This window comes from Aspergillus pseudotamarii (assembly GCF_009193445.1).
Source record: "Aspergillus pseudotamarii strain CBS 117625 unplaced genomic scaffold BDV38scaffold_30, whole genome shotgun sequence".
Lineage (NCBI taxonomy): Eukaryota > Fungi > Ascomycota > Eurotiomycetes > Eurotiales > Aspergillaceae > Aspergillus > Aspergillus pseudotamarii.
Genome location: NW_022475044.1, coordinates 152,905 through 171,656, shown reverse-complemented (window position 1 = coordinate 171,656; position 18,752 = coordinate 152,905). Strand labels below are relative to the sequence as shown.

The 18,752-nt window shown below is 47.6% G+C and overlaps 8 protein-coding genes across 8 annotated transcripts; 3 read left to right on the top strand and 5 right to left on the bottom strand.

Moving 5' to 3' along the window:
• The first annotated feature begins 25 nt into the window (after positions 1-25).
• On the top strand, positions 26-480 carry BDV38DRAFT_99020 (uncharacterized protein). The gene has a single exon (XM_032064237.1). The coding sequence runs from the start codon at positions 113-115 to the stop codon at positions 404-406; it is 294 nt and encodes a 97-aa protein (XP_031913080.1). The 5' UTR covers positions 26-112; the 3' UTR covers positions 407-480.
• A 3,032-nt stretch (positions 481-3,512) lies between these two features.
• Positions 3,513-4,381, top strand: BDV38DRAFT_98999 (uncharacterized protein). Its single transcript, XM_032064236.1, has one exon. It carries the CDS (start codon positions 3,815-3,817, stop codon positions 4,313-4,315), a length of 501 nt encoding a protein of 166 aa, XP_031913079.1. The 5' UTR covers positions 3,513-3,814; the 3' UTR covers positions 4,316-4,381.
• A 2,709-nt stretch (positions 4,382-7,090) lies between these two features.
• Positions 7,091-8,318, bottom strand: BDV38DRAFT_293577 (MBL fold metallo-hydrolase; the record flags this gene model as incomplete). Its single annotated transcript, XM_032062290.1, has 4 exons — positions 7,091-7,383; positions 7,452-7,817; positions 7,888-8,035; positions 8,091-8,318. 4 exons carry the CDS (start codon positions 8,316-8,318, stop codon positions 7,091-7,093), a joined length of 1,035 nt encoding a protein of 344 aa, XP_031913078.1.
• A 447-nt stretch (positions 8,319-8,765) lies between these two features.
• Positions 8,766-10,136, bottom strand: BDV38DRAFT_283406 (uncharacterized protein; the record flags this gene model as incomplete). Its single annotated transcript, XM_032060033.1, has 4 exons — positions 8,766-9,526; positions 9,585-9,675; positions 9,737-9,878; positions 9,934-10,136. 4 exons carry the CDS (start codon positions 10,134-10,136, stop codon positions 8,766-8,768), a joined length of 1,197 nt encoding a protein of 398 aa, XP_031913077.1.
• A 1,879-nt stretch (positions 10,137-12,015) lies between these two features.
• BDV38DRAFT_271627 (CIA30 family protein) lies at positions 12,016-13,223 on the top strand (the record flags this gene model as incomplete). Its single annotated transcript, XM_032057350.1, has 3 exons — positions 12,016-12,103; positions 12,181-12,414; positions 12,502-13,223. The coding sequence occupies 3 exons, from the start codon at positions 12,016-12,018 to the stop codon at positions 13,221-13,223; spliced, it is 1,044 nt and encodes a 347-aa protein (XP_031913076.1).
• Positions 13,224-13,294: 71 nt separating this feature from the next.
• BDV38DRAFT_98981 (phosphoribosylaminoimidazolesuccinocarboxamide synthase) lies at positions 13,295-14,661 on the bottom strand. Its single transcript, XM_032064235.1, has 3 exons — positions 14,329-14,661; positions 13,877-14,252; positions 13,295-13,742 (listed from the first exon to the last, which is right to left on the bottom strand). Exons 1-3 carry the CDS (start codon positions 14,476-14,478, stop codon positions 13,366-13,368), a joined length of 903 nt encoding a protein of 300 aa, XP_031913075.1. The 5' UTR covers positions 14,479-14,661; the 3' UTR covers positions 13,295-13,365.
• A 105-nt stretch (positions 14,662-14,766) lies between these two features.
• On the bottom strand, positions 14,767-15,917 carry BDV38DRAFT_247857 (uncharacterized protein). The gene has a single exon (XM_032054700.1). It carries the CDS (start codon positions 15,847-15,849, stop codon positions 14,809-14,811), a length of 1,041 nt encoding a protein of 346 aa, XP_031913074.1. The 5' UTR covers positions 15,850-15,917; the 3' UTR covers positions 14,767-14,808.
• A 1,231-nt stretch (positions 15,918-17,148) lies between these two features.
• Positions 17,149-18,695, bottom strand: BDV38DRAFT_247855 (t-SNARE). The gene is made up of 3 exons (XM_032054699.1): positions 18,539-18,695; positions 18,007-18,461; positions 17,149-17,918 (listed from the first exon to the last, which is right to left on the bottom strand). Exons 1-3 carry the CDS (start codon positions 18,582-18,584, stop codon positions 17,589-17,591), a joined length of 831 nt encoding a protein of 276 aa, XP_031913073.1. The 5' UTR covers positions 18,585-18,695; the 3' UTR covers positions 17,149-17,588.
• Between the last annotated feature and the right edge of the window lie 57 nt (positions 18,696-18,752).

Below are 18,752 nucleotides of genomic sequence, written 5' to 3'. Positions count from 1 at the left end.
TCCCGTGCACGCAACAATACTACCTGTGCAACAATTACTTTACGTAGTTAATCGAACTCCGGGGGATTCTCACCGTTTGCCGACGCGGTTTATTTTACCTCAGTTTTGAGTGATGGGGTGTAACCGGCGGACGTCAGCCAAGAGTTCCTCCCTCTCTCTCTCTCTCTCTCTCTTTTTGATTCCTCCATGCCTTTTGGTCTTGGTTGTTGTACTTACAGACCATCAATATTACATACCAATACCAGCTTACCTCATCAGTAATCCCTCTTCCTTGGAGGAAATGGAAACCCTTAAGTGCAGAGCCCTAATCGATTACCTTATGAAAAGCATAAAAATTTTCTACACGATGACAGTTGGCAGGGCTGAACCCAATTGCTCCAAGATGAGAATTACACTCGTACGGTAGATTCTATCCTAATAGTTGTTGGTTATACCAGTGGGGGTTTTTTGGTGGAAAGAAACAGTCAAGATTTAGTCAAGGAATCGACTGGTGTTGGTAACAAAGAACCCCACAACAGGACCCGTGGTTGAGCTCCTTCTATTGAGACTCAATTCTATGGCTTCGGGAATTCCTGACCCTGACCCAGTACCGTTGATAATAAATCATGTGGATGTGATTGAGAGACGTGAAAGTTGGGTGGGTAAAGGTTTGATTTTTTTTTTTTTTTTCTTTTCTTTGACAGTGTCATCGACGTGTGGAATTTCCATGGTTTGGCTGTAACGGGTGTCAGTCGAAACCTCATCCATACAAAGAATTTTCAACCCTCCGACGGCAAAGAGGCAAACCAGTCTCGTTCTAGAAAATCGAAGAATAAGCCAAGAATCTACCTTACTGACTGACGTCGCGGACAGCAAATACCTACGTGGACAGATCTTCGACTACGTAAATGCCTCATGCCATGGACTGGAGATGGGGGATCGATGAGTGAGTGATATCAGTAGTCAACTTTTCGATATGCATTAGAACAACACACTATTATCCCGCAACGGGTCCCAGCCAACCAACGGTGAGGCTGTCGACTTAAACGGGCGAACGAAGTGGAAATAATCGCCACCGGATTGGGGACGCCGCAGCTCTGATGGGGGTGTGGCTCCATCCGTGACTCGCCCGACCGCTTTCGATGCCCGTTCTCGACGTTTTCTAGAAAACTGGATCGAATGGAACGGTGCGTGTTAGGTGCATTCTTCGTCCAAGAAGCTGGGATTCGCCTTTGGGTCGCATTCTAGGTCGGATGTCGGCAATCTGAGCGTATCTGAGTCTTTTTGTGTGGGATGTTGGTTGGTTGCATTGTTGTTTGGTGGATGGTGTGGCCATGTGAGATGCAATTTTTCTATTTTATTTGTCTTGAAATGGTTTACTCCAGAATGTTACGTCATAATCGGCAGTCCGAGGAGATGCTTTTTTGTTTTCCACACACACGCACGCACACACGGTCGGGTAAATTGGTCGGGATTCCAGAGAACCACTGGCAATTGGGACTCAATTAATTGGGATTTCCCTCTTTGGGACCTGAGGAACAGCTTTCCTTGTCGGGCTAGATCGTACGGTCTCGTTACGTAAGTTTCGACAGATGAGTAAGCCCCTACCGCTTTGGGTAAGTACCTCTCATTTCCCTGAGAGGGTATTCACGGTGCCTCTCACTCTCGACCGACTGACGAGAGCCGCGTACACTCACACCACACACACACACGCAGATTTCCTGAACGAGGAAATTATTAGATTCTCCTCATCATGTCCCGGAAGATCTTGCCGGTCTCGCCTTATCTACGTGCATGGTGCTAGTTGTGCGACGGCGCTAACGACAATTGTCCGCCGGGATATTACTTTGACAATTGTGGAATATATTTCCTGATGTCCTTAAATCTTCAATTACGACGTACCTATACCAAAATGTTGACAGATAGCACCGTCATGCGAGAGAGAATGGCGCTATCTCAAATGGATCACCGAGGTCTTCCGTGGTCCTGAATGAAACATAGCTAACGAGCTGTACCTACAGTAGCACCTCTTTTAGCCCGCTCACTAACCGCTAGTAACAGAAACGGGGAAATTACTTCCCACTCACCGATGCTAAATTGCAAATAATCCCCCCAATCCCCACCGGCGATCGCCCGTCGCCAAGCTGTCTCATCGAGGATCGTGGTGAGGGATTTTCTTCCAGTACGGTCGTATTATCGTCGCTTCCCGAGGTTGCTCCATGGTTTGGGTGTGGTCTTGTTCGCCGTCTTGGACCTCTTAAGTGTTCCAGATACGGAATTGATCTCGGTTGTGCTTGCCAAGAGCCAAGACATTGTCCATCGGGACAGCCATTGGGGAGGAGAATCAATTATTGTCTATCTATACATAACTCACGGGGATTCCGTTCATGTCACGCCTGCAGGACTGCACAAGAATACGACATCGGCTTGCCCCAGATGGGGGCGTTTGCTCATCGAGATCCCATTTGCAGTTTAGACGGAGGCACATCATCTCTTAGCGAAATCCTTCCCACCTTTCCTATCCTGTACAAGACGGCCGCGCTCAGACGAAGCTACTAACCTGTCTTGCTACTATGAGAGATTTTCCCCCATTATTAGGCCCTTTTCCCTCTACGGTGCCACGGTGGCAGCGGGCAACGCCAGCGTGATGCCAATCAGCTTTTTCAATTATATTACTCCATGGAAATCATAGATTATCGGTCATGAGATGATAAGAGCTCCTTGCAGCTACCAATTGCCAAATCAAAAGGAGAAACACAGTGGTCGTCTCGGGGTAAAGCCGAGCCTCGACTCGGAGATGATCTGACCATCCGTTGCCCCCAACCCATAGCTCGCTGTCCCCATTGTCCCTGCGTCATATTGTGCGTGATTGTCATTCATAACCATTGTTTAGGATTCAGCATCGGCTACACGCGGTCTCGTCGCCGCTCTAGAGGACTTCTTCTACAAGTAGTGCGAACGGCTATCTCGGCGTGCAACATGACGACTGGAAATTAAATTCTAACATTGAGAAATCAACACTATTCTTTTTGTTCTTTCCAGGCCCTAGTCTCCATTAAAATTTTCAATAATTTATGAGAGGTTTCCATAAACCGGGTGCATCTGACATGACATCGGGATATTTCACACCTCGGCAAGGTCCTGGTCTCGGCCCAGCCCCCAAACTCGCCGCCATCGGCGTCGCGGGAATCGGCACGCGAAGGCCGCCTTCCTTTCCCTATCACAATCATCCTATTTGGCGATGATTTTTCTCTGGACGTTTTCTAGCGTTTCTATCCAACTGTCTATCCCTGGATATGATCAGGCGACTCCGTCGATGTTCCATGGTTGGAACAGTCGGTCAGCGACTAAGAACTTTCGTTCGGTGGTTGACGCCGCCGCGACCCAAGATTAAAAATCTGCTAAGGCAAAATGCTCCATGAGACAAGTCTCTACCGACGATATTGTTTCGGATGCTCCTGTGCCATGCAGTATGTACTCCGTATAGAACCATGCAGGAACTATGCTGGGAATTGGTCCGCCAAGGGAATAGAATGCAATAGGGTCGGCGAATAACCTTCCTGGCGGAATTCTGGGCCCGCGCTCAGAATCTCCCTCGGGAATATGATACCAGCGCCTGACAAAAGTTGTCTCAGCCTGGGTCGTCGCAATAACGGAGGTCTATCGATTGCCCTGGAGAGTGTATGCTAAAGTATATTCACCCTATAGTAGGCTGTGTAACGGCTCGCTGCCAAGGGATCTTCAGCATGGATATTCCCCGCATGATACCGTACATCCTGTATGTACGACTGTCTATCTGATCTCATCTGTATGTTCGGCTCTCGTCAATGCAAGAATGTCAACCTCCTTGCGTGATGGAAGTCTGCCAGGCTGCATCCCACGGGACCGGGAACAGAATGGCACATCGACCCTGCAGACTTGTTCATTGGAATGCTTGGGACCGTGTAAACGAGCTCTGCGACGTCATCGGAAGGTGCTCCCGACATACAGAGACATACATGCACGCCTACTCAACCTCATACATACAGCACCCCCATACGTCCCGGCCCAGCCAGGCAATGCAAGGCGAATCATCCCCCTCGGGAAAAAAAAAATACTGCTTCAAACCCTCCTAGAAGGCAGCAGGGACCTCCGGGGGCATACTCCATACAGTTCCCCGAAACGAGTTCTCGATCGACATCAGCGCGCTGATCGCTATCTGCCTACGACCAAGTGCCTAAGCGGGCGATACCGCCGACGCCCCATGATGTCAAAGTTTTCTATATTCAGTATACTTCGAGACATACGTAGGCCCTTTGTACACGCTGTTCAGATCCAAGACAATGCCAGTAGATGATTGATGGATGAATTGGAAAGACAATGATCCAACCCAGCCACCAGTTCAGGCAACACAGATTGTTGAACGTTTACTTGTAGTTGACAGGCAGTGATCGACAATGCGTCAGGGGCTGTGATGAACTTATTTCTTCACCGCCAAGAGGCGAAGTGTTCGTTCGCAGTGAACTGTATGGGGTCAAGACGCCCGCATTGAGGGGTAATGCTCTGATGCATTCCGTTGGGTTCAGCACAAGAAACGAGTTGTCTCTCCAACACTGGTGTGTGTGTCCATTGTGACGACCCAACCACTGAGAAAATGAAGCAATCCATTGACTCCGCCAAGCAAATGATGTGCAGTATCAGCAAGGCTGGTTCTTGGCGGATTTCCCCCTTGGGGGAGAGTCAGTCTATCAATAGCCCCAAACTGCAGCGTCAAATGGATCTCAATCAGACGATAAGGGAGGAACTGAAATGAAATCCATGACCTTGCAAATGACATAACAAGAATAATCAATCAGACCACTATCGCTACACCTACCCCAAAGCACTCGCCGACGACTCAGCTTGGCAAGGAACGTTAGTGCGTCGTTTTCGACGTCTCCCCCATGGAGTACTCCATATTTTTGCCCCCTACCCCTATAATATAACTCACATAATAATAATAGGAAGAAGACCATAACCACCAAATCATGAACAAATAATCAAAATTAATGAGTAGGATTATCCACCGTCGGAGAAGATGACGATAAACAAGTCCCATTCCACCCCCAACCATCTGACTTTTTCTCCTGAAATTCCAATCCCGCCAAGGCCCAAACCATAAAAAAAAAAAAAAAAGAGAGAAGAAAAACAAAACCCTAAGCCAGACTTCCCCATACATTCCTCGACAAACAACTATCGTTTCTTGGCAATTTCTCCTCCCCGAATCGAAGGGATACGCACTGCCCCCCCTCCCTCTCTCCAGACCAGACAAGAAAACACAAGAAAATAGACCAGAACATCAGTAGATAGTCAACAGCGATAGTAGTCTCAGCCAAGGAAAAGGTTGTCGTGTCATTGATCGACGAGGCGGAGTTTCAATGCATGTTATACGTAGTTTATTAGTTGGTAGTTTGTTTTGCCCGATAAGATGAGTCTTTGTTTATTTTATTTGTTTTTTTTAATTTTTACCTTTTTTTTCCCTTTGGCGCATTTTTGAGTTGAGTTGGGATTGTTGGGGGGGATGAGTTCGGGCGATGATGGTTTTTTTCTTCATCGAGATATACTTTTCGATATTGATTTTATTTGTTGTATTTTATTCTTATTTTTTGTATGTTTTTTTGAGCATAGGTAGAGGTTGATAGGATAGGATAGGATCGGATGAGGAATAGAGGGATCTAGATCTGGGTTTGTTTGTTGGCCCTGTTCAGTTCCGCCGTGGCTTGTCTTCAAGATAGGGGGTCTAGATGTGATATATTCATTCTTATCTTGGATCCTACATAACTACACAGTACACAGTAGTAAAGTCGGTGGTAAGTAGTGTCCTACCCAACCCAGATCATTAAACATGGAGTACTTCATCCAACATATCAAAACCCAGTAGAAACATCACCACCGCCTTCCTTCACGGTCAATGGTAAAAACAAGTAGAACGAAAGAAAGGGGATGACAATTACATCATCATCTGACAATCTCATTCAATCAATCAGTCTTGATTGACTTCTGCAATGCCACCACCGTTTTCAATGTCCCGGTCCACTTTGCATTTTTGCCTGGTTTGGCCGTGGTATTTCTTGGCTCCTGGGGGGAAAAGAGGGGGAGAAAGTCGGCTGTGGTATGTTTGAAACAGGGTGTGTGTGTTTGAGTTGAATGCGGCGGGTATTTGGGTCGCGTTTGAGAATGTAGGTTTGGATGGGTGTGTGATGTGAGTGTGGTAGGGTTTGGGGTTTGGTTTCAGGTGGAGGGATGGGATAGTTGAATTGGAGGGGAGAAGAAGGTATGTGGTTGGTGGTGTCCGTTGGAGGAAGGTAAGTTCTGAGGATTGGGTGGTAGTAAGTTCATGTAGATAATAGTAGTGGATCGTATAGAGTGATCTGTGGGATTGTGAATTGTATATGTATATGTATATATGTATTGCTTCGGTTCTATTATATGTAGTTTAGATGTTTCTTGTATTTTGTGGTGTTGTAAGTAGAATATATATATATGTCGTTTATACATATGTATATAGATAGGAGTTTCGGATGAACAGCATGACTATATATACCTACATAATATAGAGCTGCATGATGCTAGTGAAAACATATATATATACATAACTTATTTGTATCAATATATCAAAGATTATCAGTGGCTGGCTTGATCTCCATCTACCTACATACAGGTTTGGGTAAGTGTGATATGTGAAGTTTAGAGAATATATCGAGATATGAAGACCACTGTTCATGTCTAGGATGCTGATAAGGAAGAGCATTAGAGGTTCCTAGAGCCGTTTTATAGACGAGGACAGAACTGGGACAATGATAGTCATATTCATGAGGTGTAATATCGATATGTGTGTGTTCGTGTGTGTATGTGTATAGAACCATCTTCCGGCAGTGAGGAGTTCTGTCCAACCCGTGGATTTGTGTGAGAATATTTATCTCCTGCAATTGAACTGATTCTCGATTAATAGATTTGCCATTCAATAAAGCACTCTGTAGACTGATAGAGGACGAGATATGTAGAGGCAGTATGTCCCTTCGATAGAGAAGAATATCTCAAGGAAAGCCCAGTGGCAAAGCCTATGATATACTGCAACACGCAAGAATTGCCACTAGAAAGCAATCCTCGCACCCACAGTGCACGGTACCAGACTCCCAGGCATATGTTTCTCAATCGCGAACTTAGCCCTCCAACCTGAGCAATGCCCCGGCAGCAGCACAGCAGGGTCCAGTCTCTGAAGGTCTTGGACAGTGCTTTCCGTGTCGGCCGCAGTGCTAGTAGCAAGATGAAAGCCCCCAACAACCGCATAAAGAGGAACAGAGCCATCGAGGCTTTCAACCGCATGTCGAGAGCAGTTGACGACACCTGCATGGCTGCAGCCTGTGAACAGGACGAGTCCTTTGTCTGGAAAGGTAACGAGTTAGAGACAACCCAGAGTAGAAGAACATAAGAATGATTCATTAAAAGCATACCCTTAAGATTACACATGAGGAAACGCTCGTCGGAAATAAGCTCATCAGAAAACCAATCCTTTTCCTCCTTGTCAAAGCGCATACCTCCTTTGACACCGTTTTCGTACGCAGTCTGGCGGGGGATTTCGCCAGAGACCAGGAAGAAATCATCAAGCACAGTGTGTACCTCGTCATGCTTTTGGATGGCTCCCCCGGCTGCTTCGAGTTCCTCGAAGGTAGGGTCCGCCTGAAGGGAAACGATGTTTGGACCCAGGGCGAGTCCGCGATAATCGGGACGGTCAGGATGAAGATCTACTGATACTTTGTCTGTATGACCCTTGGCTTTTTTGGCCTCGGTTATCAATGCAATGGCTCGGGCAAGGCCACCTGGATTCTGTTAGTGGAGTGACCTGACAGGGAACTCATGAAGAATCAATAAAAGTTGAGCGATCCATACCCGAATGGTCCCGATGCCAATGGGATAATTGAACCAGCTCAACAGAAGACAGATCCGGCCGTAACCGCTTGACATTCCTCTCCCATATCTCGCCTTCAGGGCCTGCATCGAATAGAACTGAGTGTTTTACATCGCCTTTTATAGCTGTCTAGAGGCAATCAGTATACATTGCCGTCGGTTCTTCCGGGCGAAATGGAACATACCACAAGGATGGACAGTCCATGCGCCGAGCAGCAAATGTCTTCCATCTGCAGTTCCTTTTTGGCTTCACCTCGGTCATGTACTTCATGTGTTGAGTGTAGAGCAAGAGAACCCATCAGACCCGATACCTGGACGGTGTCCTGGGCAGGAGGGGAGAGAGGATCGAGCTCATTGTCGATGATGACAAGGGCTTCGAGAGAATCGACTTCTACGAGATTTAGATCAGACATGTCTGGGACGTATCAACATGGGTCGAAGAGGATCCCTTTTCTCTACTCCGTGAGGGGATCGTGTGTTTTTTGTTACTATGAGCGGAAGGATGGAAACGTCAATGCGGGGACGGAGGATAATTGTTCTTCCTTAGCCCTAAGACGACTACACTCATTACAGGGCGTAATAAACGTCGTCTTTGGCTTGATTATCTACATATTGAAAAGATTGGGATATTCTACTTGTAGGAATAGGTTATCTCTGATGATCTAGGTGTATCCTATTAGCTGGTTATAGATGAATATGTGTCAACAGAGCAAGATGCATCATAGGAGATGCTATACCATTGTTATGACCCTCCTTAGCAATAGCAAGTACATGGTATATAACTAAGACATGTTATATAGCAAAGATATGACCAATTTCCATTCAATTTCCGTACAATTTCCACCAAACCGTTTATACCATCAATTGCTCTCGTTGTTTGACCCAACCGACCCATCCACAATCAGGGGCCCCTCCCAGGTGGTCGCGACCGAGTCCTGCTGATGCTCAAGCTGGCTCTCACTAGAAGCCTGTTGGCCCTCATCAGAAGTCTGTTCTCCCTCATCAGAAGTCTGTAGTTCTTCATCAGAAAAATGTAGTTCTTCATCAGAAGTCTGTTCTCCCTCATCATAAGTCTGTAGTTCTTCATCAGAAGCCTCTAGTCCTTCATCAGCAGCCTGTAGTCCCTCATCAGTAGCCTGTAGTCCCTCATCAGTAGCCTGTTGGCCCTCATTAGAAACCTGTTCCAAAACCGGACCGTTGCTGGCCTCCACTTGCACAGGGTAGCTCTGCTCCTCCCAATCATGCGGATATGGGGACACCAGGTAATTGTTATATCCCATCTGCTCGGAGTAGTTCTGCTCCCCCCAAACGGGTGGATAAGGGCCAGGAGCACCAGCCATATAAGGGTTCATATAAGGACCAGAGGTGGGTTCGGTCGGAGGGCCCTGCTGGTACGGATACCCCTGTGGTGGCATCTGAAGGTGGTGCATCTGGGGATAAGGCATCGGGGGACACGGCACCGGAGGATATGCCACCTGGGTGTAGGGCACCTGCGGATAAGGCATCGGGGGACACGGCACTGGAGGATATGACACCTCGGTGTAGGGCACCTGGGGATAAGGCATCGGGGGATATGCCACCTGGGGATAGGGCGCCTGGGACCCGCTGGCAGACTGATGCCCTAAATAACATATTAGCATATCAAAGCAAGGCCTTCATAGACAATTATGAGTACTTACTATTCCCGACTGCCATTGCAACCCTCAGAGTGCGGCCGTGCAGCTGTAGCTTCTGGGCCATGCTGAGAGCTGCTTGGGCATGTTCAGGACGCTGTAGATTGTTAGTTTCATGCTGCAGACAGTTTGGAAGAAGCATATGATAGATGGCTTACTTCGTATTGGACGAACGCCCCAGGCAGTTGCCGGCCTAGCTTGTTCCTGCTGTACTTGAGCGCGATATAGCAGGATCCGTGTTGCCTGAATTCTTCATACAAATCATGCATGAGCGTTTGCTGCTCGACGGTGACCGAAAGACTAAGAGAAGGTTAGCATTCTATCAACATCGACGAGCGAGAGGAGTGATACATACTTCCCAACGAAGAGCCGGGCAGTCAGACCATGACGCTCTTGGACCTCATCGAATGTGATTTGAGGTTCATTCTCAAGTGGAGGGTAAAACTCGTTGGTAGGACGGTTAGGATGGGGAGGCGGAGGGTAGATGTTCGTTTGTTGGATATTGTTGTTGTTGTTGATGTTGTTGTTGATGTTGATGTTGTTGATCCAGGGAGCCATCTTGAAGGATGTCTTATGATGGATCGATATGGTATAGACGATATGACTATGGAAAGTAGATTTGTATAGTTTGGTGATAGGTACGGGTGCTTGGTGATAGATGGGTGTGTATGGGTAGAGAAGAGAATAGAAGAAACAGAAAGAAAAGGCCACCCCTCTGGCTTACAAACGTGCACTCAGGAACTCATGGTTAGCTCAGAATTTGATAATCATTTTCTTTTCTTTAATTCATGGGTTTATCTGTGTAGGCTTCTACGAAAACCTAGGAGCATCATTAAAAGCCATGGTCGAGTCATGGGGAGAGGCTCCCCATGGCCTGCTACCATGGCTACTAAATAGAATAAACGAGAGCAGAGGATACTAGAGAAGGGCCTATGCATCTGGTGAGTATTCTGAATCGGCTTTGAGAGAGTTGCTGGCTTAACGGCGAGTTTAACGACGGATTTCATAGTCATGACGAGATCCTAACGACTCTTTGCAGAACTCTATACCACCTACTGATGCCTAGTACGTATAAGTAGTACATACGCAACAGGGAAAACAGAAGGCTCAACATTTGGGATAGCTTGGCAGTGTCTCAGGCAGACCTTGGAGAAGTTTTCACATATACAGGAACCCTAGCTCGCTGAAGGAGAGGGCAAGGGCGTTATGCTTCAGCCTCAAGTGTTGAGGCTATCACTCGATTCAATAAAAATAACCAATAATGCTGTATAAAAAAAAAAAGGTGATATTACGGTTTGTTGGCTCCACAACTAACTGCCTTTACTTCAACCTTCTACGTTGACCTTAGAAACGCCCACCCCAACGTAGTTAAGGAACCCCCGGACCAAGAAGCCAAAGCTTGTTTTTCCCATACTACTGCCAGAAAAGCAAGAAGAGCCGCAGGCCAGAATCGACTTCTCTTAGAGAAACCTGGGGACTGGAACGTAGACTTGCCCATTTGTTATCCTCTCGACCGTTCCCAAGTCTCTGTTTTTCAAAATCCTCCAAGCCACACTTCTGGTCGACCAATAAGAAATGGAATAAAATACCATTAATATTTATTACTGGGAACTCCCAGCAGTTTCGGAATTTGATGACTATTGAATGTTATCCTATCCGGACGTCATCACTGAATTTAACTGGTGATAAAGCACAAAAACAATATTTCACATTAAAGGTGAGTCCCACTGATACTTCCATGGAATGCTATTGAGTCAGGACATAATTACTAGTCTTGAAAAGCTCGTTTTTAATAATATTCCTATGAAGGTCGTTGTTTGTATAGATAGGTTTCCCGATTGGGATGATTTAGGGCTGAATTTGGCTTGGCATCTATTCTACTGATGCTCTCACGCTGTTGAACGATGCCTAGGTGAAGATATGTTGCTTTACACACATCCCGGACTTTCTGCATAGCATATTAACGCACTATTAATATATAAGTCATTTTTTTCAACTCTTACTTTTAGAAGTATACTATCTAGTTCTTAACTAACACCTCTAATTTAGCGTAAATAAAGTTTGACTTGGAGTACCACACGATCTGTTGGTCGCCCCGCGGGTCTCCCAATAAGTCGTCTTATGCCTACAGCATAAGGTTAAAACAGGCAAATGGGGGTCGGTCATATACGGGTAAAGATGATGGCATCACTGACCCGATGGCTACCTAGTAAAATACTCGTTAAAGTGTTTAATACTCGTAACGACGCATTTAATTTATTTAATGCAATCCTTGTGCCTGAAGGCGGTGAGCGGGGATTCAGTTTATCAATCAGTGCGAACTCACGCGACGTCATTTCAATCGCCCCCGAATTCCGAGTTTCTTCCCTGCCGACCATTTTATTTGGACTTTGAACTACCAAGATCTCTCCTCGAAAACGGTCATAACAATCGCACCATGTTTCCCACGGCAAGGTGCTTCGCTGCGAAGCCTGCAGGATTCTTCAAGCGCAGCGCAGACGAACTGGGTCGCCTGTCAAAAATCGGTACTTAACTCCCCCATTTCCTACGGTCGGACCGCCGATTGTTTCTTGCGATCGATCTGCTAATACCTTGGTTCTAGCCTGGAACTCGGAAGCCCTACATACCCCGACGAAACCTTACGTCCTCCTCGACTTCGAAGATGATTCCACTGTCGCCGGATGCAAGACAATGGCCGACCGCGCCGTTGGAGGATTCAGCACTGCCAGTTTAGACTACGTCCCTGCCGACCCAGCGACTCATTCGCCCGCACACGCTCGATTCCACGGAAGTATTTCGACGAAGCTCCCCAATAACTGGCGCGTAGAGCGGACGGGTATGATAACCCTTCTTTTTCCCCCCCGCCCCCAGAATCCAACCCTGCCTGTAACAAGGAATTGACAACAGAACGATGATAAAACAGGATATGCGGCCTTCCGTAACAAAGACCGAGGCCTGTGGCTCTTCGGACGACTTTTCTGGGATATGGATCCTTATTCTTACCTCGCTTTGCGCGTTAAGTCCGACGGACGTAGATACACCGTGAATATTCAGACGGATTCGATCGTCGAGACGGATATCCACCAGCACCGACTGTATACTCGGCATCATAGGATCCAGGAGGCTTCGGATGAGTACCTCTCGTCGCATGCTGCTGAGGAGGCGGCGGAGTCGTCTGAGTTGGAGGAGGAGGACGTGTATCCAAGCCGCATGCCTGCTTCTCTTTCTGATGTTCCGCCCGAATCAACTATCATGTCGACGTCGACCAGTACGGAGACAGCGGGAACGACGGGTTGGGAGACGATCTTGTTACCGCTGAACGCGTTCGTGCGGACGAACCATGGATTGGTGGTTGAGCCGCAGACGTCTATCTTGCGGCAGCGGGTGAAGAGTATCGGTATTGGACTTACGGATCGGGTGGAGGGTCCGTATGATCTGCGGATTCATAAGATCTGGGCTACGAATGGTGTGAGTGAGGCGGAGATCGAGGAGGAGAGACGTATCTGTGGCGCGGATGCGTTGCCTCTGGACGAGGGCGTCCGGACTGGCTGGACGCAGGGGTCTGTGCAACAGCATGCGAGTCAACCGGAGGCGCCGAAAGCGAAGAAAGGATTGAAGGCGTTGCGTTCCGAGTGGGATCAATGAATGGATATTAGGTTTTAATTTGTATAGTAATTTCTTATTTTTAGGTCTCTATACCAGTTTTTCAACTTGACCAGTAAGGATTTCCGGACATTTTACAATTGAGCGTTCCATATACCATCTCCCTGACTAGACGATAGTAGCCCTAGTTACCACCAGTGATCCGCTCCCAAGCCTCATGGTACTTGGCGCTCGTCTTCTGCGCAATCTCATCGGTCATGCGTACACCCGGCTTGCCCTTCAGTCCCTCGCTCGTCAACCAGTCACGCAAGAACTGCTTATCGAAGCTCTGCTGTCCACGACCAATCTCGTACGAGTCCTTAGGCCAGAAACGCGATGAATCAGGAGTGAGGACCTCATCGGCCAGCACAACCTCGTTAGTCTCAGGATCCAAACCGAACTCGAACTTCGTGTCGGCAATGATCACACCACGAGTAAGCGCGTACTCATGAGCGACCTTGTAAAGCTGAATGGCGAGAGAGGCGATCTTAGAGGCATAAGGTTCACCAACAATAGCAACAGCTACAGCCAAAAAAATGATTAGCCAATAATCCATGACCGCGAAAGAAGAAACCCCCCAAAAAAAAGAAAAGCTCAATCAACCAATGCCTCCGAAATCGGAACCTGGGAAGAAGTGGAGATATAGATAGACATACCCTGATCCGGATGGATGTTCTCATCATGCTCACCCTGCTCCGCCTTGGTGCTGGGGGTGTAGATAGGACCACCGGGAAAAGCCTCGCTCTCCCTCAGACCCTCGGCGACCTTGATCCCGTGCACCGTGCCGGATTTCTTGTACTCGTTCCAGGCGGAACCGGTGATGTAACCGCGGACGATGGCCTCAATGGGGAGGATCTTCAGCTTGCGCACCAGCATGCTTCTGTTCTGGAGGACGGGACGCAGCGACTCGGGGATCTGAGGCGGGAGGTCGAGGGTGAGGAAGTGGGTGCGGAGAGAGGGAATGGCATCGGAGAGGATCTTGAACCAGGTTTTCGTGCACAGGGTTAGGAGGATGCCTTTTTCGGGGATTCCCTTTCATTGCTCTGTTAGTGATGCTGTTGAGAATTGAGAGAAGAGAGGGAAGTCAACAGCGAGAGGGGAGTGGTACATTCTCCATGATCACATCGTACGCGGAGATGCGGTCCGTTGCGACGAAGAGGAGGGTCTTCTCGTCGACATCGTACAGGTCGCGAACCTTGCCTCGAGCGATAAGAGGGAGGGCACCCTGAAGGTCGGTGTTTGTCAGAGCTTCAGACATGATGGGATTTGTTGGAATTGGGCGTAGGACGGGGGGAAATGTCTAGAAGATGATGTCGAGTCATAAAAAGTTGGGGACGATAATCGATAAGCGGGTCACTCTTTTTTTTGCGGCGGGGTTTCTGGCCTGAGGCAGGTAACCCCGCCATATCAGAGAACTCTACCATCTATTCGTGAAGAAGGGGGGGTAATCGAGCGATTTTCAGTGGGAAGTGAATATGATCTATTTGTAAATTAAGCTTAAAGTAATACATCGCTCTCGCGACTCGTGACTGACTGGTATCTTCTTCCCAGCTCACGCAGCTTTAGTCGATGGAGATAGTAGAAGTTGCTAGTCTACAAACAGAGCCTGGCGAGCCTGAATGAACTCTTGTCTCTCCTTAGCCCATTCTGGTCGTACAGAAGACAGTGGAGAAGGTTGTTCGGCACCGGGGAGGAGCATATCGGGATCGATTGTGCGAATTTTGGTACCACGAGGTAGACGATGAGAATCTTCTGCATGCGGCCCGGCTTCGATGTGTTCGATCGTCTCCAATCCTTTAGAGTCAACTTTACGTTTCAGGAGCTCCCAGAATTCACGATCCGATAGACTCCACAGGACCTCCTCCTTCAATAATCCTCGTTGCACCAGATCCCCAATCAACCGACCTATCTTCCTGGACATGACGGCATGAGCCGGGTTGCACCACACATCCCTATCGCATTCGCCATAGGCCCTAGAATAAACCAAGGCCAGATCAATGTCTCGCAGGACCAGCAAGCGATGTGGTGAAGACGTGTCCGGGAATGCTGTCACAGAGTCATACACGCGGCGCGCATCCTCTATCGCAAGTTTGCCGAACGCGACTGCGCCTCGTAGAGAGTAATCGAGACGATCAGCGCAGAGGTGAGGAGCGGGACTCTCCACCAGAGGATAAAGCTCTTCCTCGAACGGTTTGAGATCAACGAAGCCATGTTTGGTAAGTATCTGTGGCAGCTCAGTGGTCATGATGTACCGTGACTTTTGGACCTCATGATAGCTCTCCCCCGGCTTTGACAAGGCTCCATCGACGTCATGGCTGAGTACCGTGTGGCTGATATCGTGCAAAAGACCTGCAACTTGCTCCCCAACGCTAGCACCAACTTTGCGCACTAAGAGCGACGCACCTATGGAGTGCTCCAGTCGAGTCACTGTCTGGGTGATACCCAACAGATCGGTTTGGCCGTGGAGACCGATGCCTGCGAGTCGGAGCAGCGCTGGACACCGAAGCAGCTCGGCTAAAACCGGCTCGGAAATGATGTGCTCCCCGTAGATTTTGTCCTGTATAACCACCGTGTTGTCAGGGTGAAAAGTCAGGGTTTGGAAGGAACCCGCACTCAAAGAGGAAGACATTGTGTGGTGGAAGTCGGATATTTGTTTGTTTGGGGATACGTAAATGAATGTTGGTCGATTTAGTTGGTCTTCTTAAGCTTGTCTGTTAGCGCATTCCTCTGCTTGGCTCTTCTGCCCAATGCTTGTTTCTCTTACTGTTGAACCCCGCATTCAAATCTCTGGGTGCGTCAGATTGATTTCCAACGCTGAGGACTCGTGGTTCCAAGGTTGAGCAACTGATCACTAACCGTGGAATGAGACAAGATTAGGTGCACACTGGTACCTGAGAAGGATATGTGGTTTCAAAACCATTAAAGACGCAGAGTATAGAAGAGGCCAAGTTGATTGGCAATCGGGTAGGAGAATGATACCTTTATATAGGTGAGCCTGGTGTCCATAACGTGACTTTCCTTAGAAAACACCTAATACAGAATTCAAGTTAGATCATGACCCGGTAGCATCACACAAGACAAGCATCTACGACTTCCTCCAACTTGACGAGGTCTGTATCAGTAGTAATTCGAGACAAGGGGTCAAAGAAGAACATTACTATGACGTTGAAGATATAAATAAAAAACAATATGGCCCGTGGATAAGGGCGAAAAGCATCACTGCCGAGAACAAGGACGGGATGACAGTCAATGCAGTCGATCTAAAAAGGTCAGGATGCTCAGTAAAACAACGCACAATCACAAGACCAGAAGTGGCATTCTACTACGTAATCGCTCTTCGCTAAGAGAGCATTAAGGAGTCCCTTACTGGGAGAATACGTAGTCGAATCGTCTGTACTCTTATTTCATTGTCTAAGCCTTGACAGAGAAAGGACGTACGGCCCCAGACGCAGCGATTGTCAGCATTAGAGATAGACTGCTTCATCAACCCCAGAAGCATGTTATCTGTGGTACTTCATTGACACAATAAGCCACGTAGCTTTTTCTTCCGTCTCTTTTCTCGTCGTTTTTCTCTGAACAAGGGTCAAACATAGCCAAAGAGGAGCCAAGCATCCAGCCCTAACTCTTGCAACATCCTTACAGAGACCCACCCGCAACGGCTGGCTATCTCCTTAGTTCAGAGAAAGGACCAATGACTATTAGTTGTAAATGAAAATAAGCTGAGTATCTAGCAGGTTACAAGCTCGTCAGTCTTGACTTTCACTTGGCCCTTATCCTACTTGTCTCTACAGGCTAGCAGGGAGTTGAATCCGTGTCCCGTTCAATTCAGTATCTCCGATCTGAGACAAATAACTCAAGAGATTAATGTCAAGAAGAGAAGCAGGCAAAACAAAGATTTTTTAATAAGTAAGATGGGAATAATGACGGACTACACTCCATTTATGAGCACTATCGATGGTGTCGCTGTTCTGCCATTCAGCAATGACCCACCTTAAGTCATTTGAAAGAATGCATACGAAGAAAGCATCCGTTGGTCACCTAGAATGTTCAATTTAGTCATGGAAAAGAACCATTACGCTTTGAATGTTTAAATCCAGCCAGGTGTTATGTTTCCCTGATAACTCGAGAAGTATTCCAAGTAAGTCGTAGTAAACACCCATAAAAACACATCTCATTAATCATATCATGTAGAAGCCGATAGCAGTATATTAAATTAAACATAGACACATGTCTTTTCATAGCCAGAGCGTTTTCATCACGCCCTCCGTCATTCCCTGGATCATCAACGTGCTCAACAGTGGTCGGTAGTCTTGCACCACCCGACACATATAGCCACGATGATAGCGATTATAAGAACTTCATCCACGGTCAGCAAAGCCAATCTAGCCAAAGTCCAATGGGTAAGCCTGTATACTTACTGCAAACAAGCAGAATGTACCACTTATATTTCCTCGCATTACGAGCGCTTATAATCGCATGGCCGATCTTTTCATTGCCCTTCTCATAGTTCAATCGCGTTTCCTCCGCATTTTCCTCGATTTTCTCAACTATTGGTTCCTGCGAGCGAACAAGCTCGGCGACTTCCTGAGAAAGCTCGCTAAGGGCCATCAAATCCTGTTCAATCTTGCGGATGGCAGCTGATCGCTCCAGAACAGCAGCCTGTGCATCTTTCGCTTGTCGAGTCCGAGCCCCTTGTACCTGTGACTAGTTAGCTCATTATATCCCTATAAGTCCATAGCCCTTGGAACTTTAAACTAGAATAGTATTAAAAAAAAAGGGTAAATACCTGGAAAACCATCTGTGTCCCCGCCAACACCTGCTGTACCCCATGCTCTACCTCTTCGGGCGAGGCTTCAGGGTTGGCAATCTCATATCGCCGCCATACCTGGTCGCGGAGCGCGCGATCAAACTCCGTCTGCGACCGATAGTAATCCTGAATAGCCTGTTGCACTTGGTTCTTTGCCGCATCGACCTGTGCGCGCACACGAGGATCACTCGGATCCGCAAGATATCTAAGCTCATCTACCAGCGTGCGGACTTGTTGGAGTGTGTTGTTGATACTGGATCGGGCATCGTCGAGTTCCTGGCGGGCGGCTTGGTCGTCTGACACAGTAGTGGAGTTGAGGAGGGCTTGCTGTGCGGAATAAAGGTTAGAGTCGCGGAGGGTCTGAAGTTGATTGAGCTCGTGGGTGATTTGCTGGCGTTTGGTGAGGACGGGGGTCAATGTGTTGATTTCGAGCTCTGGTGTTCACTATTAATTAGGGCTGTTCATGTTCATAGGGCTGGGATGGTGTTGAGGTGGGGAAGGTTTTATTTACCATAGCCTTGTTCAAGGGCGCTGTAGTTAATATTTGTTGTTGCCATTGTGTTAATATGTTTTTTCTGGAAAGTTTAAGAAGAATGATTATAATTGAAAATTGAACTCGAAATGCAAGGGTGGGTTTATATCAATGAAGTTTCGAATGAGAGTTGATTCTATTTTAAGGGTGGGAATGCGGAGGCCTGAGGTTTAGCGGAAGGCAGTGCTGGATC

Excerpts from the sequence above, each read along its gene's own strand:
- BDV38DRAFT_247857 (XM_032054700.1), bottom strand. The coding sequence starts at position 15,849 with ATGTCTTCCTCTTTGAGTGCGGGTTCCTTCCAAACCCTGACTTTTCAC.
- BDV38DRAFT_98999 (XM_032064236.1), top strand. The coding sequence starts at position 3,815 with ATGTCAACCTCCTTGCGTGATGGAAGTCTGCCAGGCTGCATCCCACGG.
- BDV38DRAFT_247855 (XM_032054699.1), bottom strand. The coding sequence starts at position 18,584 with ATGGCAACAACAAATATTAACTACAGCGCCCTTGAACAAGGCTATG. Across the intron at positions 18,462-18,538 it reads CGCCCTTGAACAAGGCTATG|AGCTCGAAATCAACACATTG; the intron begins GTAAATAAAACC and ends AGTGAACACCAG. Across the intron at positions 17,919-18,006 it reads GGACACAGATGGTTTTCCAG|GTACAAGGGGCTCGGACTCG; the intron begins GTATTTACCCTT and ends AACTAGTCACAG.
- BDV38DRAFT_98981 (XM_032064235.1), bottom strand. The coding sequence starts at position 14,478 with ATGTCTGAAGCTCTGACAAACACCGACCTTCAGGGTGCCCTCCCTCTT. Across the intron at positions 14,253-14,328 it reads ACGATGTGATCATGGAGAAT|GGAATCCCCGAAAAAGGCAT; the intron begins GTACCACTCCCC and ends GAGCAATGAAAG. Across the intron at positions 13,743-13,876 it reads GAACATCCATCCGGATCAGG|CTGTTGCTATTGTTGGTGAA; the intron begins GTATGTCTATCT and ends TTTTGGCTGTAG.
- BDV38DRAFT_99020 (XM_032064237.1), top strand. The coding sequence starts at position 113 with ATGGGGTGTAACCGGCGGACGTCAGCCAAGAGTTCCTCCCTCTCTCTC.